Source organism: Rhinolophus sinicus, linkage group LG11 (genome assembly GCF_036562045.2).
Source record: "Rhinolophus sinicus isolate RSC01 linkage group LG11, ASM3656204v1, whole genome shotgun sequence".
NCBI classification, from domain to species: Eukaryota; Metazoa; Chordata; class Mammalia; order Chiroptera; family Rhinolophidae; genus Rhinolophus; species Rhinolophus sinicus.
The window spans coordinates 14834650-14856325 of NC_133760.1; the positions used below are offsets into that span (position 1 = coordinate 14834650).

At 54.0% G+C, this 21676-nt stretch overlaps 3 protein-coding genes across 4 annotated transcripts; 1 reads left to right on the forward strand and 2 right to left on the reverse strand.

Annotated features, from left to right (window-relative positions):
• Positions 1–74: 74 nt before the first annotated feature.
• On the reverse strand, positions 75–4243 carry FXYD1 (FXYD domain containing ion transport regulator 1). Of its 2 annotated transcripts, XR_012490480.1 has the most exons (9): positions 4142–4243; positions 3684–3821; positions 2973–3037; positions 2456–2488; positions 1824–1898; positions 1531–1567; positions 574–623; positions 303–380; positions 75–214 (listed from the first exon to the last, which is right to left on the reverse strand). XR_012490480.1 is itself a non-coding variant. In XM_074315842.1 (8 exons), exons 2-8 carry the CDS (start codon positions 3767–3769, stop codon positions 358–360), a joined length of 369 nt encoding a protein of 122 aa, XP_074171943.1. In that variant the 5' UTR covers positions 3770–3821; positions 4142–4242; the 3' UTR covers positions 75–357. The 2 variants fall into 2 exon arrangements, 1 of the variants encoding a protein (XP_074171943.1); XM_074315842.1 differs by having other exon boundaries at positions 75–380; positions 4142–4242.
• Positions 4244–7764: 3521 nt separating this feature from the next.
• LGI4 (leucine rich repeat LGI family member 4) lies at positions 7765–16327 on the forward strand. The gene is made up of 9 exons (XM_019710644.2): positions 7765–8649; positions 9053–9124; positions 9371–9442; positions 10900–10971; positions 11090–11161; positions 11379–11548; positions 13695–13859; positions 13962–14467; positions 15335–16327. The coding sequence occupies exons 1-9, from the start codon at positions 8477–8479 to the stop codon at positions 15647–15649; spliced, it is 1617 nt and encodes a 538-aa protein (XP_019566203.1). The 5' UTR covers positions 7765–8476; the 3' UTR covers positions 15650–16327.
• Positions 16328–17169: 842 nt separating this feature from the next.
• FXYD3 (FXYD domain containing ion transport regulator 3) lies at positions 17170–21082 on the reverse strand. The gene is given in 8 exon segments (XM_019710601.2): positions 17170–17376; positions 17515–17552; positions 17870–17970; positions 17973–18061; positions 18950–18973; positions 19081–19113; positions 20211–20264; positions 21025–21082. Coding segments are annotated over 7 exon segments (345 nt in total). The 5' UTR covers positions 20251–20264; positions 21025–21082; the 3' UTR covers positions 17170–17356.
• Between the last annotated feature and the right edge of the window lie 594 nt (positions 21083–21676).

Here is a 21676-nt window from a genome sequence, read left to right on the forward strand (position 1 = left end):
TGGGGGCGCCCCCTGCCGGGGCCAAAAGGGCACCCAGGCTTTCGCGCAGAGGGACTGACATCCACAAAGCGCTGTCAAGAGAGGAAAGCACGTTTTATTGGAAGTCTGGGCGGCAGAGAGGAGTCTGTGGGGTCTGAGCTGGGTGGGGAAGAGGGCAGTCCAGGTGGCAGTGGGCCCCCGGTGGTGGGTGGGAGGCGTCAGGTGCCAGGGGATTCCTGTGGGGTGAAAAAGGTGAGAGGCAGTAGAGCCTCCCCCAGCCATCACGCCCCAGCCCTTCGCCCCCTCCTCTTCTCCCCTTCTTCCCTCAGCCTAGTCAAAGCTGCAGGATCTGGCTGGGTTCCATCGCGCCAGGTGTTTCTACCGCCTGCGGCTGGACAGACCTGAGGGGGAACACAAGACAGTTCAGGTGTCAGGAGGGGTACCCCGGCTCCTGTGGAGGGGGAAGAGGCAGGGGAACTCCCCTCCCTCGGGTTTGAGTTCAAGCCCCTCCCTCCTTGCTCCCAGAGGGGGCCAGGAAAGGGCTTCTTGGAACCAGCCCTCATCCCCAAACACCCGAAGTCTCCTCAAACTCACGGCGGATGGAGCTGCGGAAAGTTCCCTCCTCTTCATCAGGTTCTCCAGTCCTGGGAATAGAGAAGCAGGAGAACTGGGGATGGAAAAGGAGAAAGGCAGCCATTCCCAGTAATCCCCAATGCAGCCCTCATTTCACAGACCGGTGTGCCCCGAAGCCGAGAAGGGCGAGGAGCAGGCTCGGTTCCGCCAGAAAATCAGGCGCACCCAGGAGCCCTTTAAGTGTGTGGCAGGAGGCGCTTCTAGAGGGGTACCAGTGAGTGCCTCCCTGATGCTGGGGAAGGGACTGGGAGTTGGTGGGGGAGGGAAGACCAAAGGGACTGGAAGGCAGTCTGCCTCGATATGGTCTCATCTTCTAGTTGAGTGATCTTGGGCAAGTGACTACCTCCCTGTGCCCCGGCTTCCTCATCTGTAAAATGAGGTTAATAACAGCACCTACCTCAGCGACATGGTGTGAGGGGTAAATAATGTAACACACAATGCAACAGTATCTGGCACGTGGGACACACACGCCCAATAAATATTTGCTATTATTTATAATAATATCTACAATTGTTTTTAACATGTTTAAACCCATTGCCTGGGTTTGAAATTTTATTTAAAGATGAATCAAAGAGCTAGGAACAAGACTGAGCTAAACTGGGCCACCAAGTGAGGTGATCTCATTTCGCCGCCGCGCCTCTTTCTTTCACAGCACTTATCACGCTTTGTGATTTTATATTTGTGGAGCTGTTGGAACCTACGGCCACCGCCCCCACTGGGCTAAAAGCTCAGCCAGACAGGGAAGGCAGTTAATTCACTGCTGGGTCCAAGGACCTGGCTTGGGGCTTGGCATGTAGCAGGTGCTTAATACAAATTTGCTGCAGGGCCTCTGGCTGCGGGTCGGATGGACTTCCCGCCTCTCCCCCAGCGCCCTTGTAAAGCAGGAGTAAGTGAATGAGTGACGGGAGGGCCTCTTACCTCTGCTGCTGGTTGAACTTGCACCGGCACTTTCTGCCTGTGGGTGGGTAGTGGGGGGGAGACAGGGCTGAGAGTCCGCTGTCGGCGAGCACCGAGTGGCGCTCTTACTCCAGCTGGTGCTCGCGAGGGGCGGAGCCGCGGGGGCAGCGGTCGGGCCGAGGGCGGGGAGAGGGGCAGGAAGGGCGGGTCCTGGGTCGGGGCTAGAACTGGATGGGCAGATGGTGGGAACAAGGCGGGGCTGGGGCGGAAACAGGCAGAGGCGGGGCTGGGGGCAGTGGTACCGGGTTACTCACTCAAGATGATTAGAATGCCTAGGATGAAAAGGACCCCGGCAATGGCGAGGCCTCCAATCCTCAGGGATTTGTAGTCTACGGGCAGCAGGAGGAGGGTGAGAGCAGGGAAGGGAGGAGGAAGGATAGGAGAGGGGCAGAATGAGGAGGAGGGAGCAAGGAAGAAGGATGGGAAGGAGGAGAGGAGAAGAAGATGAATGAGAAGAAGGAGCAGATATGGGAGAAGGGAGGAAGTGGATCAGGGAAATGACAGTGAAGGAAGGGAAGGAGATGGGCAGTGTAGGAAGGAGGGAGGAAACACGGAAGCAGGGAAAGATGATGGAGAGGATGAGGGGGACAGGAGGAAGCTGAGGATGGGCCATAAGATACTGACAGGTAAAAGGAAAGAGAGAATCAGAGAGACAGAAAGGGATCAAATAGAGAGACAGAGACACACAGAAAGAGACAGAGAAGCAGACAAGGGAAGATCAAGAAAGAGTCAGAGAGCCAGATCAAGAGAGAGATAAAGAGAGTGAGAGATGTAAACAGAGAGAGAGAGAGAGAGAATATAAGGACAGGACAGGCAAACCCAGACCCCCAAACCCCCACCCCCACACCCCGCAACTCCCAAAGATAGATGCCCCTCTCTCCCTTACCATAGGTGAATGGGTCATGTTCCTGTGGAGCTTCTGGAAAGAGAGAGAGAAATCAAGGGTTGGATGCTTCCTGGGATCCTGGGATCCTGGACATTAAAGGGCATAAAGAGACCCTTTGGGGGGTTCTACTTTCCTGGGCTGAAAGTTTGGGAACAGTTGGTTGGACGCTGAGCCTGCTCATCCTCTCCGGGTCTTAGCTGCCCCCTCTGTACTGTCCTGGGGAGGGGCAGGGGACACATAACTGTCCCAGCTCCCCATCTCATTACAGGTGTCTGTGATTCCATCATTCTTGGGAAGCCAACTGACATCCTGCCTCCACCTTTGCCTGACCTGGGCATCCTCTCCCTTCCTCCAAATACCAGCCGGTGACTGGACCCCATGTGGGATCCCCAATTTCCCAGTGCCCCAACTGTCTTAGTTTAGGTTGAAGTCTCAAACTTGGTTCTTTTGCAGGGTTTCCTGGACCCCTGCTGCTCTTGGGGCTGAGGTGGGTAGTGAGCTGCCTCCCCAGACTCACCTGCGCTGGCCATGGCGAGGAGACCCACACAGAGAATCAAGATGTGGTCCAGAGATGCCATTGTCCTGGAGGACACCAAGGGTCAGGACATGCGCACCCTCATTCCCCCACCATTGGGGCCGGAACCCAAGGGGTTAAGTCAGAGACATTTGAGGGACTTAATTCCAAAAGCATTTGTCATTCAGCTTGGCCACCCTGAGAAACAGGGGCACCCCTGCTTCATGGGACACAGTGTTACCAAAACAACTCACACAATGGGGGTCACATGGCAGCAAGGACAAGGGTGAGACTCTCATAGGCCATAGGGATCTCCTGCATGCCTGGGCCTCCCCACCGCAGGCCCCAGATTCCCCACACCCACTCTAACGGGAAAAGCAGGAGGCCTCACCCCACCCAGGTGGACAGACAAATACACTGCGAGGGACCAGACAGCCAAGACACGCCCAAGGACCCACTTGCCCACACACCACGGCCTCACTGTGTCCTCAGTATCCCAGCTCTGCCGCAGTCCTGGCCGCTGGCAGCCGCTCTCTGCCTGACCCTGGGTATAAATATCTCCCACTTCACTCTGGAGGAATTTGCCTCACACAGGCCACCATGGCAACAGCTTTCCTTCCCCTCCTCGGGGTCACACACAACCTTGCTGGGGAAAAGGCCACCCCTTCTCTCCTGGGAGTGATGAGAAAAGGGAAAAACATTCCCTCCACCCACCTCTGGGTGACATCTTTCACAAGCGGACAACACCAGGCGAGTGATATGAGATAGAAGACAGATGCCAGGAGCAGGGACACACACATGCACGCGCACACAGTGGGGTTGGAATGGAGACAGCACCCGCTCCCCACACTTCTGTTTGGAGCAGGACATGGGGTGGAGACACAGGCAGGCGTTATTCTTCATCTAGGCCTCTAATGCCCCAAACAGTGACGCAATCCGACCTACACATGTGAGTGTCCATAACCCACACCCAGCCAGGGGGCAGCAGCAGGGAAGGGAGGAGTTGCACCCACACTCCCACCCCTGGGGGAACCCCAACGTCCCAACCACACTCCCTTCCTCTTGGGTCTAGCCCGCTTGGGAAGCCGCAGGCTGGCCACTCCTGCTCCCAAAATAGGCAGCCCAGCCAGGCAAGGGGTGAGGCCAAGAGGGGAGGGGTGGGGGACGCTCACCCCAATCAGGCTGTCCCCTGCAGAAAGAAGGCCCCCAAGTCTGGCTGTGACCAGGCGAGCACTTTGGACCCCCTGGCCCAGAGCTGGATGCACCGCCCCCAGCGGTCTCCCCTCCCAGCCCCACCCCAGCTGTGCCCTCCCCAACCAGCAGCTGTAACTGGAGCCGGGGCTGGAGGGGGGCCAGGGGGCGGCCCCCAGCCCAGACAGCCCTGGCCCGCTAGGTTAACTCTCTCAGCTCAGATGGAGGAACAGTAGGCAGCCACGTTGGGGAAAGGAGGTGCTGGTAGGGAGGATTGGATCGCAGACACACACACACACACACACACACACACACGCACACGCACACACACACGCACACACCTGCGTGCCTTGGGCCCACCTCAGAATGCTTCTGAGCTGGAATGGAAGGGTGGGTGTCAATGATTTTCTGTGCTGCTCCCTGGAAATTGTGCCTGGGTGGGGCCCAAGGTCACCCAGCCTCAGTGTTAAGGAGCCCACTGCCCCCTGACCCAAGTGTTCTTCAGAGCCCTGAGCAGCAAGCACTACAGGGCTTTCTGGAGACATTTCACTTTGTGTGTAAGTGTGTGTGTGTGTGTGTGTGTGTGTGTGTGTTCCGCTACTGACTGTGATGTCCCCAGGGTGCACACACCACACACACACACACACACACACACACAGGTAAACAGGCACAAAAGCACACAAATACATATGTATATATACATACAAACACAGAGGCAAACGCACACAGAACAACACACCCATAGAGAAACCCAAAGGCCCCCACACACAGCCAGCACCTCCTACAACAGTCACAAAACACCAAGACAAACACATTTGTGTACCCACACAACATAAAAACACATATTCATGCAGATGGATACCTGTACAGAGGCACAAAGACACAGCCACACACCTGTCCCCTCTTATAAATGGTCACAAAGATACATACTCATGAAGACATACTCACACATGATGATACTGAGACACACCAATGCACACACGACACACATAAATGCACGCAAAGGCATAGACACACAGCCAGCACTCCTACGTAATCTCAGAGATGTGAAGGCCCACAAACTTGTGTGCTCATGTACACAGACACACACACCTTTACATGGGTACACAGAGAAGCAGAAACGCTGTCAAGAACACAGCCATACAACCAGCTACTCTTATACATAACCACAAAGACAGACAACACACCTGTGTTCACAACCTCATGCATAGGCAAACAGGCACACAACTGGCCACATCATCACAGACATGCAAGCCTACACGCTTGTGTTCACACACCAACACCACCAAATATGGGTTGATGTGTTTAACCTTGAACCTCCCCCTCCCTGAATTCACGTCATCTCTAGGACCCTCTGGAGGACCACACACCTGTCGTTCTCAAGGGCAGGTCAAATTCACAAGGCATTGGTGACAGAAATCTGCGATCAGGTTTGGACTCTGCCACTCCTGGTTGTGTGACCTTTAGCAGCCCATGTGATCTTTCTGTGCCTCAGTTTCCCATCCTATAAAGTAGAGAAATCATTGAGGCCATACGTGTAACCCCAGGCCAGACTCAGAGGTCTCTGACCCAGAGGTGTTATTATTAACTCCATTTTAGAGATGAGCAAACTGAGGCTGAGCAGAGTGGAGCTAATTCTCCCAGGGTCCCCCTGGTAGTTAAGGACAGAAACTGCACCCCCTTCCAGTCGAAGAGGTCAGAAGGGGCAGCCGAATCCCATGCTCTGCAGGACACGGAGTCAGGGGGAGGTGGGCATGCTCTCACTCAGGCACAGGTACACCCGACACACACATACATGTGTGCACATGGCCTCAGAGGACCCAGAGGCCTTCAAAAGTCTCCCTCATCCCCGTCTGTCTGAGCCTTCAGCCTCTGCCCTTCCTGGGTTTGCACCCCAGGGTCACCAGCAGCCCCTGGTTAATGATAACCCTAATGTTTATATAGCACTGGGGAGGTGTGACAGGAGCAAGCTGGGAGGGGAGCGCCCGGCCAGCTCCAGCGACTCTTGGGCTTTCTCACCTCACAGGGCCAGCTACTCCAGAGTGGAGTGGCTCAACCACTTTCTAGCTGTGTGATGTTGGACAAATGACTTAACCTCTCTGTGGCTCAGTTTCTTCTTCTGTAAAATGGAGATGATAATAGTATTCACCTTAGAGGGTGGTTGGGATGATTGCGTGAAATGATCCAGGTAAAACATTTAGCTCAAGCTTGGCACACAGTCAGTGACAACAAAGTTAGCTTTCATTATCGTCATTGTCATCCTTATCATAAACTGGAGTGAGAACCCTGCTAGGTAGGGCATGCTGTGAATATGGATTTAGGCCCATCTGCCCTCTGTGCCCTGGCACTAAGTTCTTTATCTTTTTAAAGACCCAGTAAGAAGTTTATCATCCCCGCTTTACAGCTGAGGTAACCAAGACCCGAGAGCCTTGCTGTTTGGCACAGAGCTGTTTGGGTGCAGGCAAGCACTTGGGTCCAGAGTCCACCCAAGTCCACCAGTTCAGTGCAGGGATGCCCACCCTGCACTGAACCCAAAGCCAGGGACGTTGCCTCCATCATCTCACTGAGTGCTCTACACCCCGGGGAAGTGGATGCCATGATTGTCCCATTTGACAGATGGGAAAACAGGATCAGGGAGGATGAATGACTTGCCGACAGCCACACAGAACTGGACCTGTAATCCAGATCTGTGTGACCCTGACTGAGCTGTTTAGCCCCTTGTCCCCCAAATTTTCTGGGTGTGTGCAGCAAGAAGAGAGAGTCTGTGCATTTTACTCAGTGGCGGGGGGGGGAGTGGTTAGGTTTAGATCTGTCCAGAGCCATGAAACAAATCGTTTAACCTCCTTATGCCTCAGTTTCCCCATCTGTAAAATGGGGATTAGGAATACAACCCACCTCACGGGGTTGTTGTGAGGACTGAGTAAATTCACTTACTCACAGTAAGTGCTCAGTGAATATTACTACTACTATTTTGGGATGGGTAACAAGTGCCCATAATTTATTTTTCTTATTTAATGGACAGAATCTATCCAAACTACTAAAAAGCTTAGTCCAAATAAAAACAATCATTATCCATGAATTCTGATCTCCAAAGAAAGAATGCAATACCATGTTGCAAAGCCCGGGAGCTGGCGCTTGGGCTCGAGTCCTGGCTCTGCCCTTTCTGGGTAACCTAGATCTCAAATTAGCTGACCTCTCTCCTCAGAATGTCCATCTGTAAAATAGCCAGACAATAGTATCAACCTCAGCGGGCTGTGGTGAGGTCAGGAGCTAATAGATCAACCTTCAGGGCAGAGTTTGGTACAGAGTCAATGCTGAAGAAGGAGGTAGCATCATCGTTATTTTTCCTTGGGTTGATTCCCTACCCCCAATGGGTGGTGGGCATTCAAGGGGTTAATTTGGGGCGGGCAAGGGAGGTTGTGGGTTTGGGGCAGGGTAGCGCGCTACCGAATGTATCCACCAGAGGGAGTAGCTGGACTTGAGCTGGTCCCTGCAAGCCTGGTGATGGCGCCCGCCCACCACACCCTCCTGGAGCCAGGGGAGGGGGCTGTCTGGGAGTGGCCAGGGCGGCTCCAGCCCTCAGTGGTCTCTCTTCCCACCCTCCTCCTGCCTGCAGATCCATCCGGTCCCCACCCTGGTGACATCCTCCTCACACTCCCTGAGTGGGGAATCTGGGCAGGGGGCTGGCAGGGAGTGGCCAAGGCAGCTCCAGCCCTCGGTGGCCCCTCCCCTCCCATGGGGCCATCCAGTCCTTTCCCCAGGGCTGCTCTTCTTATGGCCTCTGACCCTCTCTTCTTTCTTACCCGGCTTTGCTGGGCACACCCGGTGCCCAGTGAGTCCCTTTCCCAAACTTCCAGGGAGAAGGGGCGTGGGAGGAGGGGAAGGGAGATTAAAAAAAAAATAAGACAGAGGGAGACACACACACACACACACACACACACACACGCTCACACACACAGAGAGGCCAACAGAGACTGAGAGACACAGAGACAGAAAAAGAGACAAAGACAGAAATAAAGAGAGGCAGAGATAGAAAGTAGGAAACAGACTAACTCACTCACTGAGTCAGAGAGTCAGAGAGAGAGAGAGAGAGAGAGAGAGAGAGAGAGAGAGAGAGAAACAGAAAATTAAACGCCAAAGAGATATAGGAAGAAAGACAGACTGAAAGAGAGAACAGAAAGAGGAGAGAGAAGCCAGGGCAGAGCGTGCCAGCTGGCGGAATGGAGGGTCGCCTGGCATGGGAGATGTAGTGGCCACAGGCTGGGCAGAGCTGGGTGGGCAGAGAGGAGCTGGTGCCTCAGCAGGGGTGAGGGGGCATGGGAGGGGCAGGCATTCTGCTGCTTCTGCTGCTGGCTGAGGCAGGGGCTGGGGTGGCCTGGAGACCCCCAAAGGGAAAGTGTCCTCTGAGCTGCTCCTGCTCCAAAGACAGTGCCCTGTGTGAAGGTTCCCCGGACCTGCCCGAGAGCTTCTCCCCGACCCTGCTGTCACTGTGAGTGTAAGGGTGGGCATGGGAGTCCAGGGACCCCAGGGGTTGGGGGGCAGGATGCTGGGGTCCTCAAGGAAACAAGGGCCTGTCAGGATCATGGGAGGTGGGCAGCAAAGGATGTTGGGATTCCCAAAAGGGGGCTGCTGGGATTTGGAAGGGAGGGGAAGGGAACTTCCAAAGGGCAGGGGCAGTATTAGGGGCCCCTGAGGAAGGATAGGGGGGTGGGCTAAGTGTTCCCAGGACACTCACCAAGGGAGGAAGGCAAATGCTTGTCTCCCTGAGATGCAGGGGAAATACACCCAGGGCAGAGTGGCATGCCAGGGCCCCCCAGACAGGACATGGCTCTGGGATGGGACTGGAGTATTGGAGTAGTTTTCTTCTCACCCACGATTACCCATGTCCCCAGCTCGCTCGTAAGGACTGGAGTCACCCAGCTGAAGGCCGGCAGCTTCCTGAGGGTACCATCACTGCACCTGCTGTGAGTGGGACCCAGCTGAGCCAACAGCAAGCTCAAGGGAGTGGGTGTTCACGCACATGCATGTGGGGGAGGGCGCACATATGGATATGTGTGTGTCTGTGAAAACATCTGTGTCCACGCACATACTCACATTGCATGCATGTGTGTGTGTGACCATGCCCATGTGGGCTGAGGGTGGGGCCAAGGTTAAAATGTCAGATAAGGGGAAGCAACTCTGGAAAATTTTCTTTCTTGCTCCCTTGCCAGCCTCTTCACATCCAACTACTTCTCCGTGATTGAGGATGACGCATTTGCTGGCCTGTCCCACCTGCAATACCTGTGAGTGAAGCCAGGGGATGGGGCAGGAATGGGGGCCTAGGAGAGGAAGGAGGGGCCCCTCTGTGACTCCCAGTGTATGGGGAAGTAGGGGCTTATTGCCTTGGGGAGGAAGTGTCTGGACAAGTCTCTTCTTGAGGGACAAGGGGCCTGACCTCTTGGGTGGGGTCAGGGCTCCTGCTCAGCTCTGTAATCTCAGCCTGCTCACCTCACCTCTCTGTGCTTGGAGAGCCACAAAAGAACTGGATAACCCAAGACTGTTTGTGGCCCTACCTGACTTATGGGAGCCCAGGGCAGGTGCAAAGAGGCCAGAGACAGGAAATGTTTCAAATTAACAAGAAACAACCCTGAGTTAGGTGGGGATGTTGACAATGGTGGCGGTGGTGACGACAGTGTGGCAATGCTGGCATTGGTCTTGATGAGAATAATGGTGGTGGTCTTGTTGCTGCTGCTCATGAGGAAATAATGGCACTATTGAGGATGATGGAGTGCAGATGATGTTGATAAAAATGGCAGACCCCCCGGTAATGATGTTGTTGGTGTGCTGATGATGAAGTTTGAGAGGTTGGTACCAGAGATAATGATCAGTATAGTGGACGTTGGTAATTCTGGTATTGGTGTTAGTGCTGATGCGGGAGATGGCTGTGGGTAGAATGTTGGTGTTGGTGTAATGGAAATATTGTTGGTATTGGATTTGGTGGTAATGGTGGCGGTGTTGGTATGTATGCAAATTGTGGCAGTGATGGGGCTGGTGGTGAGAGAGGAGGTGAGTGATGGGGATAATGGTGACCTCATTGGTGTTGGCAATGCTGGTGCTAGTGCTGATGCTTGTGATAATGGTGGTGGTGTTGGTGATGATGGTGGCAGTCATTTTGGTGTTGATTGTGAAGGCTGTGTCGTTGTGATGCTTTTAGGATTGCTGGTGTGGGGGTTGGTAATGATGGTATTGGTGTTGGTGTTGGTGATGGGAGTGATGTTGGTGGTAGTGATGGTGTTGGTGATGATGGTGGCAGTGTTGGTGACAATGGTGGCATGATACAGTGTTGGTGACAATGGTGGCATGATACAGTGTTGGTGATAATGGCAGTTATTGGCACCGGGGTTGATGACAATGGTAGAGGCATGGGTGTTGGTCATAATGGATGATGGTGGAGGTATTGTTGGTGATAATGGTGCTAGAGCTGGTATTGGTGACCATAGTGGCAGTGGTGGTGATGGTGGTGACAGGGTTCACTATAAGGCTGGCAATGACCAGATGGGTCAGGTTCCTGGGATTGTAGGCTGGGATCTTGATGAGAAGAGGTTTCTGGGGAGGCTTTCTCTGGGGTTATACCAAGTGTTGGGGGAGAATTCAACACATTCCAGTGGCCTATGGCTTCCATGGGGTGAGTTCCCCTAAAAACTATGGGGCCACAGCAGGAAACCGAGGGTCTCCTCCTCACCCCCCATTCCTTCCACAGCTTCATCGAGGACAACGAGATTGGCTCCATTTCTAAGAATGCTCTCAGAGGACTTCGCTCACTCACACACCTGTGCGTGCCTCCGAGGCCTCACCCCTCCACCACCCCAGCCCGCCCTGACAGGCACCCCACACCCCATCACCCAGGGACACAGGGGCTGATGACCCCTCCTCCTCTCTCCCTCCACCAGAAGCCTGGCCAATAACCATCTTGAGACCCTTCCCAGATTCCTGTTTCGAGGCCTGGAGACCCTGACTCATGTGTGAGGCTCAGGGGGCTGGGTGGGTGGGGATGGATGGGATTATTTGAGAGGGGAGGGGATATCTGTGCCCACAATGTGTGCAGCTGCGATAGTACTTACATATTTTCACACCACTTGTGGGGCCCCATCCTGAACCCTCGCCTGGGGAGGGGGTGGGGAGTGTGGCCTCCAGCGGGTGGAAGCCGGGTCGCAGCCCCTCCCCGGCCTCTTGCCCCAGGGACCTCCGAGGGAACCAGTTCCAGTGTGACTGCCGTGTCCTCTGGCTGCTGCAGTGGATGCCCACCGTGAACGCCAGCGTGGGGGCTGGGGCCTGCGCCGGCCCCACCGCCCTGGCCCACATGCAGCTCCGCCACCTGGACCCCAAGACGTTCAAGTGCAGAGCCATAGGTGGGGGCTTTCCTGGCTGGGTGGGAGGGACAGCCGGGGTTCCCAGAAGAAGGCGGGAGATCAGGGGGACAGTGGCCAGGGCTGAAGGATTGACCTCACTTCCAACTCTGCCATTTTCTGGCTGTGAGACTCTGAGCAAGCAGCATCACCTCCTTGAGCCTCAGTTTTCTCATCTATAGAATGGAGGCAATAAACAGTGACATAGGATTGCTGTTGAGAGTTCAGTGATGCGTCCACACCTGCATAGCATTTGGCACAAGGCCTAGGATGGGAGGCCTTTATAAGTGTTCGCCCTCTTCATGGTATTAATATAAAAATGACCACTTCTAAAATACTTCCTATGATCATTTTGGTACCGTTATGGGTACTGGACAATGCAGAGAGCATGGCAGTGATGAAGACAGCCCTGGGTCTTGCCTTCACAGAGCCCACAGACCAGAGGACGGCAAAGATAGCCCAGAATGATCAGGGCCAGTGTTGGGGAAGCACAGAGTTGTCAGGGCTGGAAGTGGGGAGCCTACAGGGCTGCAGAAGCCCAGAACCAGAGTGAGGGCCAGACATTGCTAGAGGGTCCGGAAGGGCTTCCTGAAGGAGTGGCCATTTGAGTTCCAATCTGAAAGCTGTTAATCTGATAATAGCTATCATCATCATCGCCATCGAAGTGTAAGACATGTTTTAGGTCTGTGGGACTCAGAGAAAAGAAAATTTAACTTAAAGGTTCTCTTTATTCAGTTATTCAACAAACATTCACCAAGGTTCTCTCTGTGCCCAGCCCTGGGAGAGGCAATGGGCACACTGTGGTGATGAAGGTAGCCCTGAGCCCTGGCCTCACAGTCCTGGGGAGTGGGGAGACCGCTATTGCATAAAACATTGCACAAATAAATGTATGCTATATGTTGTGATAAACACAGGGAGCGATGAGGGACATTAAGGGAGGGTCTTACGTTACATGGAGCATCTGAGAGGGCTTCTCTGAAGAGATGGCATTAGGTCTGGATGCAGCTAAGTAAAATACAGAGGGGGGCACTGTAAAGAAAAGAGATTGCATGTGCAATGGCCCTGAGGCAGCATAGAGCTTATCCTGTTTGAGGATCAAAGGAAAGTAGGTCTGGCTTGGGAGAGTGAGTGAAGGGAAAGATACAGATGAGGTCAAAGGCACAGGGGCCTCACTGTACAGGACTTTGGAAGCCACAGAATGGAGAGCGGATTTTACCGAGGGCTGTTGGACGCCATGGTGGGTTTTGAGCAGAGGATGATAATTTGCTGGACAGTTTTAAAAGATCCCTCTTTGGGTGGGTATCCTTGGTAGTTCAACCCTGGCACCTAGAAATGGCCTGGCACATAGAGTGAAGTACTATGACTTGGATTCAGCTGCCCAACTCTACCACCACCACGCTGGGCAACCTGGGTGAATCGTTACCATAAAAGCTAAGTTGCTATAACAAAGAGCCTCAAAATACTATGAATTACAGAGGCAGAAGGAGGTCTGAGGTGAGCAGTTCAGGAGAGTGGGGCTGCCCCTGGGTGTTGTCCTGGTTTTCATGGTTGACACTGAGTTGTGGCACGTCCATCTGCCAGTTCATGGGGAGAAAGGGAAGAAGACCAAGTCCAGGGCGAACCGTCTTCATACAAGAGAGGTGAGCATTATGGCCACCACTCTGCCCTTGTTCTGTTGGGAACTTTGTCTGAACATGGCCACACCTAACTTCCGGAAAGGTGCTGGAAGAGTGCTGGGATAATTTAGCCTCTAGCTAGGCAGCTTTGTGCCCAGCTCCAATCCTGTTTCATGGAAGATGGGAAGGATGGATTTTACTGGACAACTGGCTGCCTGTGTCTCTCAGCCTTAGTTTCCTCACTGTAAAGTGGATATACTAACAGGCTGGACCTCATAGGGACTTTGTGAAACTAAAATAATTGTTGCACGTGCTGTTTCTAAGCAACTATTTGATGATGCCGTGAAGCTTAGAAAATAAAGTATTACCATGTTGTTGTGAGTTGATGCAGCTATAGATGAAAAGATTCCACTCTGTCCCTATGAGATGAATACCATGATGGTCCTCGTTTCAGAGACGCGCAAACCAAGGCTCAGCGATGAGGACCCTTGGGGTCTCCCCGAGCCTGCCTGACTCTCTCCTGCTACCCCCAGAGCTGTCCTGGTTCCAGACAGTTGGAGAGTCAGCACTGGGCGTGGAGTCTTTCTCCTACCAGGGGGAACCCCACATCATCTTGGCACAGCCCTTCGCCGGCCGCTGCCTGATTCTCACCTGGGACTACAGCCTGCAGCGCTTCCGGCCCGAGGAAGAGCTGTCCGGTGAGCCCCTTCCCATCTTCCTGTCTGCCCCTGCAGCCTGCCTGGTGGGCCTGCCCTGCCCAACCGGCCTGACCTGCGCCTTGCTCCCTGACTCCCTCACAGCGCCCTCGGTGGTGTCCTGCAAGCCGCTGGTGCTGGGCCTGCGCCTCTTTGTGTTGGCCGCCCGCCTGTGGGGAGGCTCACAGTTGTGGTCCAGGCCCAGCCCGGGCCTGCGCCTGACCCCCACGCAAGCCCTGGCCCCACGGCGGCTGCTGCGGCCCAATGACGCCGAACTCCTGTGGCTGGACGGGGAGCCCTGCTTCGTGGTGGCTGATGCATCCAAAGCAGGCAGCACCACACTGCTGTGCCGGGATGGGCCCGGCTTCTACCCGCGCCAGAGCCTGCACGCCTGGCACCGGGACACGGATGCTGAGGTCCTCGAGCTGGACGGCCGGCCCCACCTGCTGCTGGCCTCCGCCTCCCAGCGGCCCGTGCTCTTCCACTGGTCTGGAGGTCGCTTTGAGCGGCGCACAGACATCCCCGAGGCTGAGGACGTCTATGCCACACGCCACTTCCAGGCCAGTGGGGATGTGTTCCTGTGCCTGACACGCTACATCGGGGACTCCATGGTGAGCCCAGACCCAGTCAGGTGGGGCGGGCAGCAGAGGCCTCAAACCCAGACTGACCCGCAGCTGACTCCCACTCAGGGCTGGCTTTTCAGCGCTGACTACGCAATGTGGGCTAAGTCGTTCAGCACTGACCCCACCTTGCACACTGGCCTCTAAATTCTGACCCAGTCTCACAGAGTGACCTTCAAACTCCAACCCCATTTAATGTGCTGCACTTTGACCTCTGACCCCATCTCAACACTGACTCCAAGTCTGTGAACCCTCAAGGATATTGACTCTAAACCACTCCTCATCCCCCAACACTGACACTGGCCCCGAGATTCTGATTCTACCCTCAACCTGCGGCTCTGCTCTGACTCACGCCAGTACTTACATTTAACTCCAACACCACACCCTGAAGCCCCAAGGCTGACGCCCACCTCCTCCAACACTCTCCTTCCAGAGTGAGGTATAGCCAGGGGGAGAGTCCAAGCCTAGAAGGTGTTCATAGGGTGTCTATGTGGAGAGCACACTAGAGTTCCAAGGACAGGAGTAGGGAGACCAGGGAGGAGGTGACTGTGGCTGGGTTGGAGTGCGGCCAGAGGAGACTTGAGAAACATACACCATAGTACGTAAAACTGACAGATTCCACTGCTGATGGATTCTGTGTTGTACGGTGTGTGGGAGAGAAGGGCCAAGAATGACGACTCTAAGTTTGTGGCCTGAGCAGCTGGGTGGTGACATTTATGAAGATAAGAAAGCTGCAGGAGTTTGGGGACCTATAGGCCTCTGTTTACAGGCTGTTCCAAGTCCTCCAAAGCCTAGAGGACTGCTAACAGGCATGGCCTTTCTGGACGCCAGGCTCTAACTAGTGGCCACACTTCATAGGTCATGCGCTGGGATGGCTCCATGTTTCGCCTGCTGCAGCAACTTCCCTCACGTGGTGCCCACGTCTTCCAGCCACTGCTCATCGCCAGGGACCAGCTGGCTATCCTGGGCAGCGACTTCGCCTTCAGCCAGGTCTTCCACCTTGAGCCTGATAAGGGGCTGCTGGAACCGCTGCAGGAGCTGGGGCCCCCGGCCTTGGTGGCCCCCAGGGCCTTTGCCCACATCACTATGGCCAGCAGACGCTTCCTGTTTGCTGCTTGCTTCAAGGGCCCCACACAGATCTACCAGGTTCACGAGTTAGACCTCAGTGCCTAACACCAGTCAGGACCCTGGACATGGCTGGGGCTGGGGGTGGGAGATGGGGGTGGGGCATGGGGAGTCTTAGGCCTCTGGACATCCCATTGACTGGCCTCTTGGCCCCACTTGGAATTATGGCTGGTTCTGTGAGATACTGGCCACAGGGCAAGTTTAAGGCAAAAGCTGCCTTCCCTCTTAGTAACATCTTGGCTGGGGGCAAATGCTCCCCACCAAAGGTGACGTGGGGGCTCAGGCAGGGGCATAGAGGCAGAATACAGAAGTCATGGTGGGAGTAATGTGCAGAGCTCCATGAGGTCTGGAAGCACCCCTTCCCGCCCCCCCCTCCCCCCCCATTCAACCCACCCTCACCTCTCCTGCTCCCTGTGAAAATACTCAGGAGGAAATAGCTTTCCTTTCTCCTCTAAACTCAATCTGGCCAATCGCTTTTAGTGCACGCCTCCATGACATCATCAGTTGCTGGGCTGGTTTTACTGCCAGGCTTGCTAACTTCCTCTGCTGCTTGTGCCCACGCCTGCTGTGGCGGAAGCCCAGCATGTCCTCCCTCTTGCTCTTGGCCTGGGAATAGGTGGGAAAGCGAGAGCTGTTACGGCCGGCCGAGCCCCGGTTACCTCTCCCAAGTGGGTGACAGGGCTGAGGGCAGAAGGTATATGAGCTCAATAAACGCTGTGCATCTGCCCTACCTGTTGTTGTGGGATCACTGGGAGAGGGTGTCTCCTGAGGGGCATGGGTGGGGGGCAGTGTCCAGGGAGCAGTGCTATAGAGGGGGAGATCCCAGGGGTGCATTTGGCTGCCAATAATGAGCTTTTGGAGGTCTCTAAGGAGTGTAGACTCATGATTATGGGGGGCTCATGGGATGTTTGAGAGATATAAGGACATCATCAGGGGACAGGTCACAGGTTTATTGTGGGTGTCTTCTTGGGGTTATATCTTAGAGCACTGTAGATGTTGGAAGTGTTTTGAGGGGTTTTAGGAATTTTGGGGGTGGCTTTTGGGGACATTTTGGAGGTCTTATTGAGTACTGGGGAGCCTCAAGGGAGTTTGGGGCTCATTGGAAGTTCTCTCACCATATGGTGAGATATTATCAGGATTATCATGAGGAATTATGTAAAGATCTCACAGGGCCATTAGGAAGGGTCTCCTGTAATAAAGTGGGGTGTCAGGGGCGAATGGCAGGGCCATAGGGGTCTGACTGTTATAATCGTAAACTATTTGCGTACTCATGTCATGGCAGGATGACCCCAGTGTCCAGCATTTGATCTGGTTAGCACTCCCTTTCAGTCTCAAAAATGTCCCCCATTTGACTACTAGACAATTTTACATTGCACACGTAGCTCCCATGGGCATGGAGGGAGAGATAAGACCCCATGCCATTCACCAGGTCATGAGGGAATAGGCCTCTGGGCTTTTTCCCAACAAAGAGATTCAACTTCCAGCTTCTGTGGCAGCCCCCAGTCTGTATTTACCTTCTCCTGGCCCCCAACCCCGCCCCCAATGCGTACATAGGGAGTCTCGACTACTTAGGCAGGAGGCACAATCATTTTAGATTAAAAATTGAACAAAGAGACCCCTCCAGTGAGAGGTGAGATGAGGCCTAGCACGGCGGTCTGAGGAGAGGAGGGAGAATGCCATCGTGGGGTGCAGGTCCTGTGCAGAGCCAGAACTTGGGGAAAGAGAGGCCTCCATGCTCTTTCAGCTGATCTGTCCTCAACAGTTACGGGCAGAGCCTGGGAGAGGAGATGGGGTCAGCTTGTGAGAGTGGTTGGAGTGCTTTCTCCCCAGGGCACACACACACACACACACACACACACAGCCCTCATGTCTCATGTTCTCCTCAGCCTCATCTGTGTCTGTGTCTGTCTTACCTGGAGTGATGAGAGGCGGGGCGTCCCCTGGCCGGTGGCTAGGAAAAGAAAAGGGGTGAGGTCTGTACCCACCCGTTTTGTCCTCTCCCTCAAGACTAGAAGATTCTCAACCTCCCCTCCACTTCCTGTCTATTTTTCCATCGGAGGGTTGTACCATCCCAGGGATCAAAACATTTCAGGCTTTGGGCTCTCTGAGCATTATCAGGTCTGAGGAATAAACCTGGAAAATTTTAGTGACAGGAATTCTCCAGGGCAGACCCTGGAGGCCTGACCTCTTTCTGTGAGATTTAATTCTTTCACCCCTGAAAGGTGTCTGTCCAGTATGAAGTAGACACACACTGGGAACCCATCTCACCTGGTCTTCTGGCTGAACTTGCATTTGCATTTCCCACCTGTTGGGGAGAGAGGAATGGTCAGGAGAGGAGACCCACAGCCCTGCCCTGCCCACTCCCCTGCCAGCTCCTCCACTCACTCATGAGGACGATGATGCCAACGGCGCACAGAACCCCTGCACAGATGAGCCCACCGACCCGCAGGCTGTACCAATCTAGGAGAAACCCAGAAGGGGCCCTCAATGCCGGCTGATGTCCTCCCCATCCCAGCCACTTGACAAAGATGCATTGAGCACCTATGATATACAGGGTGCTAGGAATACAGCAGTGCAAAAAACAACCTCAGCCCTTCTGTGTTCACATTCTAATTAACACAGAAGAAAGTGACAAGAGATTTAATGTAGGGTCAGGTGGAGAGCAGCGGTCTAAAGGCATATAAACAGGGCCAGGGGACAGAAAGTTAGAGGGTAGCACTTTTAGGGAGAGTGATCAGGGAAGGTCGGTCTGAGGGGTCCCCTCTGAGCAGAGACCTGAGGAGGAGAGGGAGGGAGCCATGGGACAATATAGAAGAAAGTGTTCCAAGCAGAGGGATCTGAAGACGCGAAGGTCCAGAGACTGGGAGTCTGTCTGCTCAGTCTGAGCAACAGCAGAGAGGCCATTATGGCCTGAGCAGATGCAGTGGGGGGCTGGGGGGGGGGAGTAAGGACAGAGGGGTGCCAGAGAGCAGATCAACTGGACCCTGGAGGCCACAGGAGGATTTGGGCCAAATAGCTCAGCACCTCCAGACAGTTTTCTCAAGTCAACCCTTCTTCCAGGAGACTTGATTTGAACCATAGCAACAGCTTCTTGTGCACTGTCCTCACTTCCTGTGTGTGTCTAACTGTCTTACCTGATAGTCATGCATGTTCCTGAGGACCAGGCTGGTATGTCTTGTTCTCTGAATCCACTGTGTTTACTGGTCCATGCCCCAGTCCAAGCCCCTTCTTATCCTTGCGTCTTTTCATGTACATCAGACCCTCACCCAACCCTGTGTGGGAACTTAGGCACAAAACAGTAAGACGGGTGGGGGTATTGAGGGTGAAGGGAGGGGCACCAGCTCTTACCATAGTAGAAAGGACTGTTTTTATCTAAAAGGAAAGAAAAAAGGAATATGAATTCAGGACAATAGCCAGGATGCAGGGGTCCCAGGGGAGAATTTGGGGTGGGACTGGTAGATGAGTACAGTCTGACTCACCTTCCGGGTCGTTGGCGTCCAGGGCAGGAAGGCCTGGTGAGAGAAGTGGGGAAGGAGAGGAGATGGTGGCGCTGGGTTCAGTGACGCTGGCAAGCAGAGCCACTGGGCCTCAAGGACCTCAGAATAAGGTCCCCTGACGGATAGTTCCCTGCCTCCTGAGAGTGCAGGGGTCCAGCCCCAAACTAGCATGTCCCATCTTGAGATATGGACCCTCCACTCAGCCCCACACCAGCATTTTGCCTCCTGAAATAGGTTTTAATCTGGGTGGCTTTTGGCCACCTTTTGGCCTGATGTTTCCAGATACCTGGCTAATCCACGCCTCCTCCAGAAACGGAACAATGTTCTTGTCTACATGGCAGATGGCATCAGTCCCCAGCCATTCTCAGAGCTGATCTCCCCATTCTGCCACATCCACACCCCACCTGTTCCGATGTTTGCTCACCATTCCCTTTTAAAGCAACTTACTCATTATGAACTTAGTAACTTTATGTAAAAATGCAACTTGCCATCACTATCCTGAATGGAATACCAGTCTTGCTCCATGTAACAGAAAAACAAATACAATGAAAGCACAGGCCTAGGATTAAATTCTGGCGAGAAGCACTGAGCTGCTTTAGCTCTGGGCCTAAACTCTGTTATTCCTTTGTTAAAGGGAGATTAATAATTTTTAATTATATTTAAAGCACAAACACGTAGTGCTTACTGTGTACGAGGCACTGTTCTAAGTACCTCTCAAGTACTAACTCATTCAATCCTCACAATGACTCTGTAAGTAGGTGCAATCATTGTCCTCATTTTTACCAATGGGGAAACTGAGGCACAATCAGTAACTTACTACATACCCACTAAGTTCCCAGTCACCCCTCATAATAAAGTGTCAGGGAGGTGTGAAAGACAGTAGCACAAGGCTGAGTCTTCTCCTTGCTGTCATCAACGAGGCATCAAGACGGTGCCCATGGAGCTGTGTGAGCTGCTGCTATGAGAAGTCCTGTCTTTGTGTTCTCTTGAAACCACCAGTGCAACACCTTTTCCCTCAGAGACCTGACAGTCACCACCTCACAGGGGAGGCAGAAAGCCTGGGAAAGACACATGAGGTTTCAGGGGAAAGGCAGTTCAGGGATGGTACTCACCCGCCAGGACAAGGAACAGGCTCAGGACCACTTGTTGCATGATGGAGCGCTGGCCTGGAGAGTGGGGGGGGCAGAGGGGGGGCCAGCTTTAGCAGGGCCACCAGGATGCCACCAGGGCCTCTGGTTCCCAATCCCCTCCTACTCCCCTCCTCACCCAGGGTACACAGCTCACCCCCGGGGGCAGACAGGCTGGCACTGAAGACTTAGAGATAAGAAGGAGCCGAAAAGTGCAGTGAGGGCTGGCTGAGAGATCAGACCTGATGAGGGAGCAGCAACAACAACTCACTGGACATGGACTTGAGGCTTTAAGTGAATCACCCTGGCAACCAAATGAGGGAGAAGTTGCCTATGGTTATCCCCATCTTACAGATTGGGAAACTGAGGCTCTGAGAGATGGAAGTGGGTGACCAGGGTCTCCTTGCCAGGAGGCCGGATTTAAACCAGGCCTGGCTCTGCAGGAGCCAGGGATACCTAATTCAGGACTCTCAGAGCCTCAGGGTGTTTTGGAAAATGGAGTATTAAAAGCCAGGTGGCAGGAGGCCCGGTTCCGGGAGTGTCTTCTTTAGACAGCTCGGAGCCTGCCCACCCATGCCCAGACTTTGCTGCCGCCCAGGGCAGGGTGTGGAGGAGAGAACACAAGACTGGGGTGAGGGCAGGGGCAGACTTGGGAAAAGAATTGACCTGGCTGCAGCCCCAGCCTCATCTTCTGTGCCACCCTGACCCCTGACCCCCGCTTCTGCCCCAATCCTACCCATCCCACCCCAGTCCCTGGTCCTGTCTCTATCCCAGTCCAAGCCCCAGCCCCAGCTCCTACCCCAGCCCGTGCCAGCAAGCTCCTCCTGGCAGCAAACTTCCTCCTCCTCCAGGGAGGCCTGCCCAACATGGAGAGGACCCTTCTGTCTCCTCCTGGTCTGGGGTTAGTCCATCCTCCCACCATCCTGTGTGCCTGTGATAAGCCCCCAGTCTCTGGGCGTTGTCCCCCTGCCCTCTAACTGCCCCTGCCCCACAGTCACAAGCATATGTTGTATAACTTTGATAGCAAGAGCTTAAACTTATTTTGATCTACCCTGCACGGGGCACTGACAAATGACCCTGCTGGGTTTTCACTTATTTATTCCCCAACCACCCTGAAGGTCATCTTTTATGTATCCCATTTCATGACGGGAAAACACATATCCTCTCCAAGCCCAGTAACAAGCCCATTTAACAGTTCCTGCTCTGTTCCTGTTCACAGCTGGAGAGAGCGCCCCCTTCTCTCTCTCTCTCTCTGTTGCCCTCATCTAACCCCCGTCCCAGTTGCTTTCTCGTTTCCTGCTCTTTCTCAGACCCCACCCTCTCCCTGTGCCACTAGGTCCTGGGAATCCGCTTAGCTTCTTGTTAATCCCACATGCGGGATTCATAATTGTATTTTGAGCATCGTTTTTCCAGGAAGTGGCCCTGTAGCTTTGGGGAGCATTACTAAGGCA

Bases quoted from the DNA above. Each gene is read 5' to 3' on its own strand.
- LGI4 (XM_019710644.2), top strand. From the start codon at position 8,477: ATGGGAGGGGCAGGCATTCTGCTGCTTCTGCTGCTGGCTGAGGCAGGG. The intron at 9,443-10,899 runs GTGAGTGAAGCC...TTCCTTCCACAG, and splicing joins CTGTCCCACCTGCAATACCT to CTTCATCGAGGACAACGAGA. The intron at 14,468-15,334 runs GTGAGCCCAGAC...CACACTTCATAG, and splicing joins GCTACATCGGGGACTCCATG to GTCATGCGCTGGGATGGCTC.
- FXYD1 (XM_074315842.1), bottom strand. From the start codon at position 3,769: ATGTGTGTGTCCCTGCTCCTGGCATCTGTCTTCTATCTCATATCACTC. The intron at 624-1,530 runs GTAAGAGGCCCT...CTCTATTCCCAG, and splicing joins AAGTTCAACCAGCAGCAGAG to GACTGGAGAACCTGATGAAG. The intron at 381-573 runs GTGAGTTTGAGG...GTTCCCCCTCAG, and splicing joins TTTCCGCAGCTCCATCCGCC to GTCTGTCCAGCCGCAGGCGG.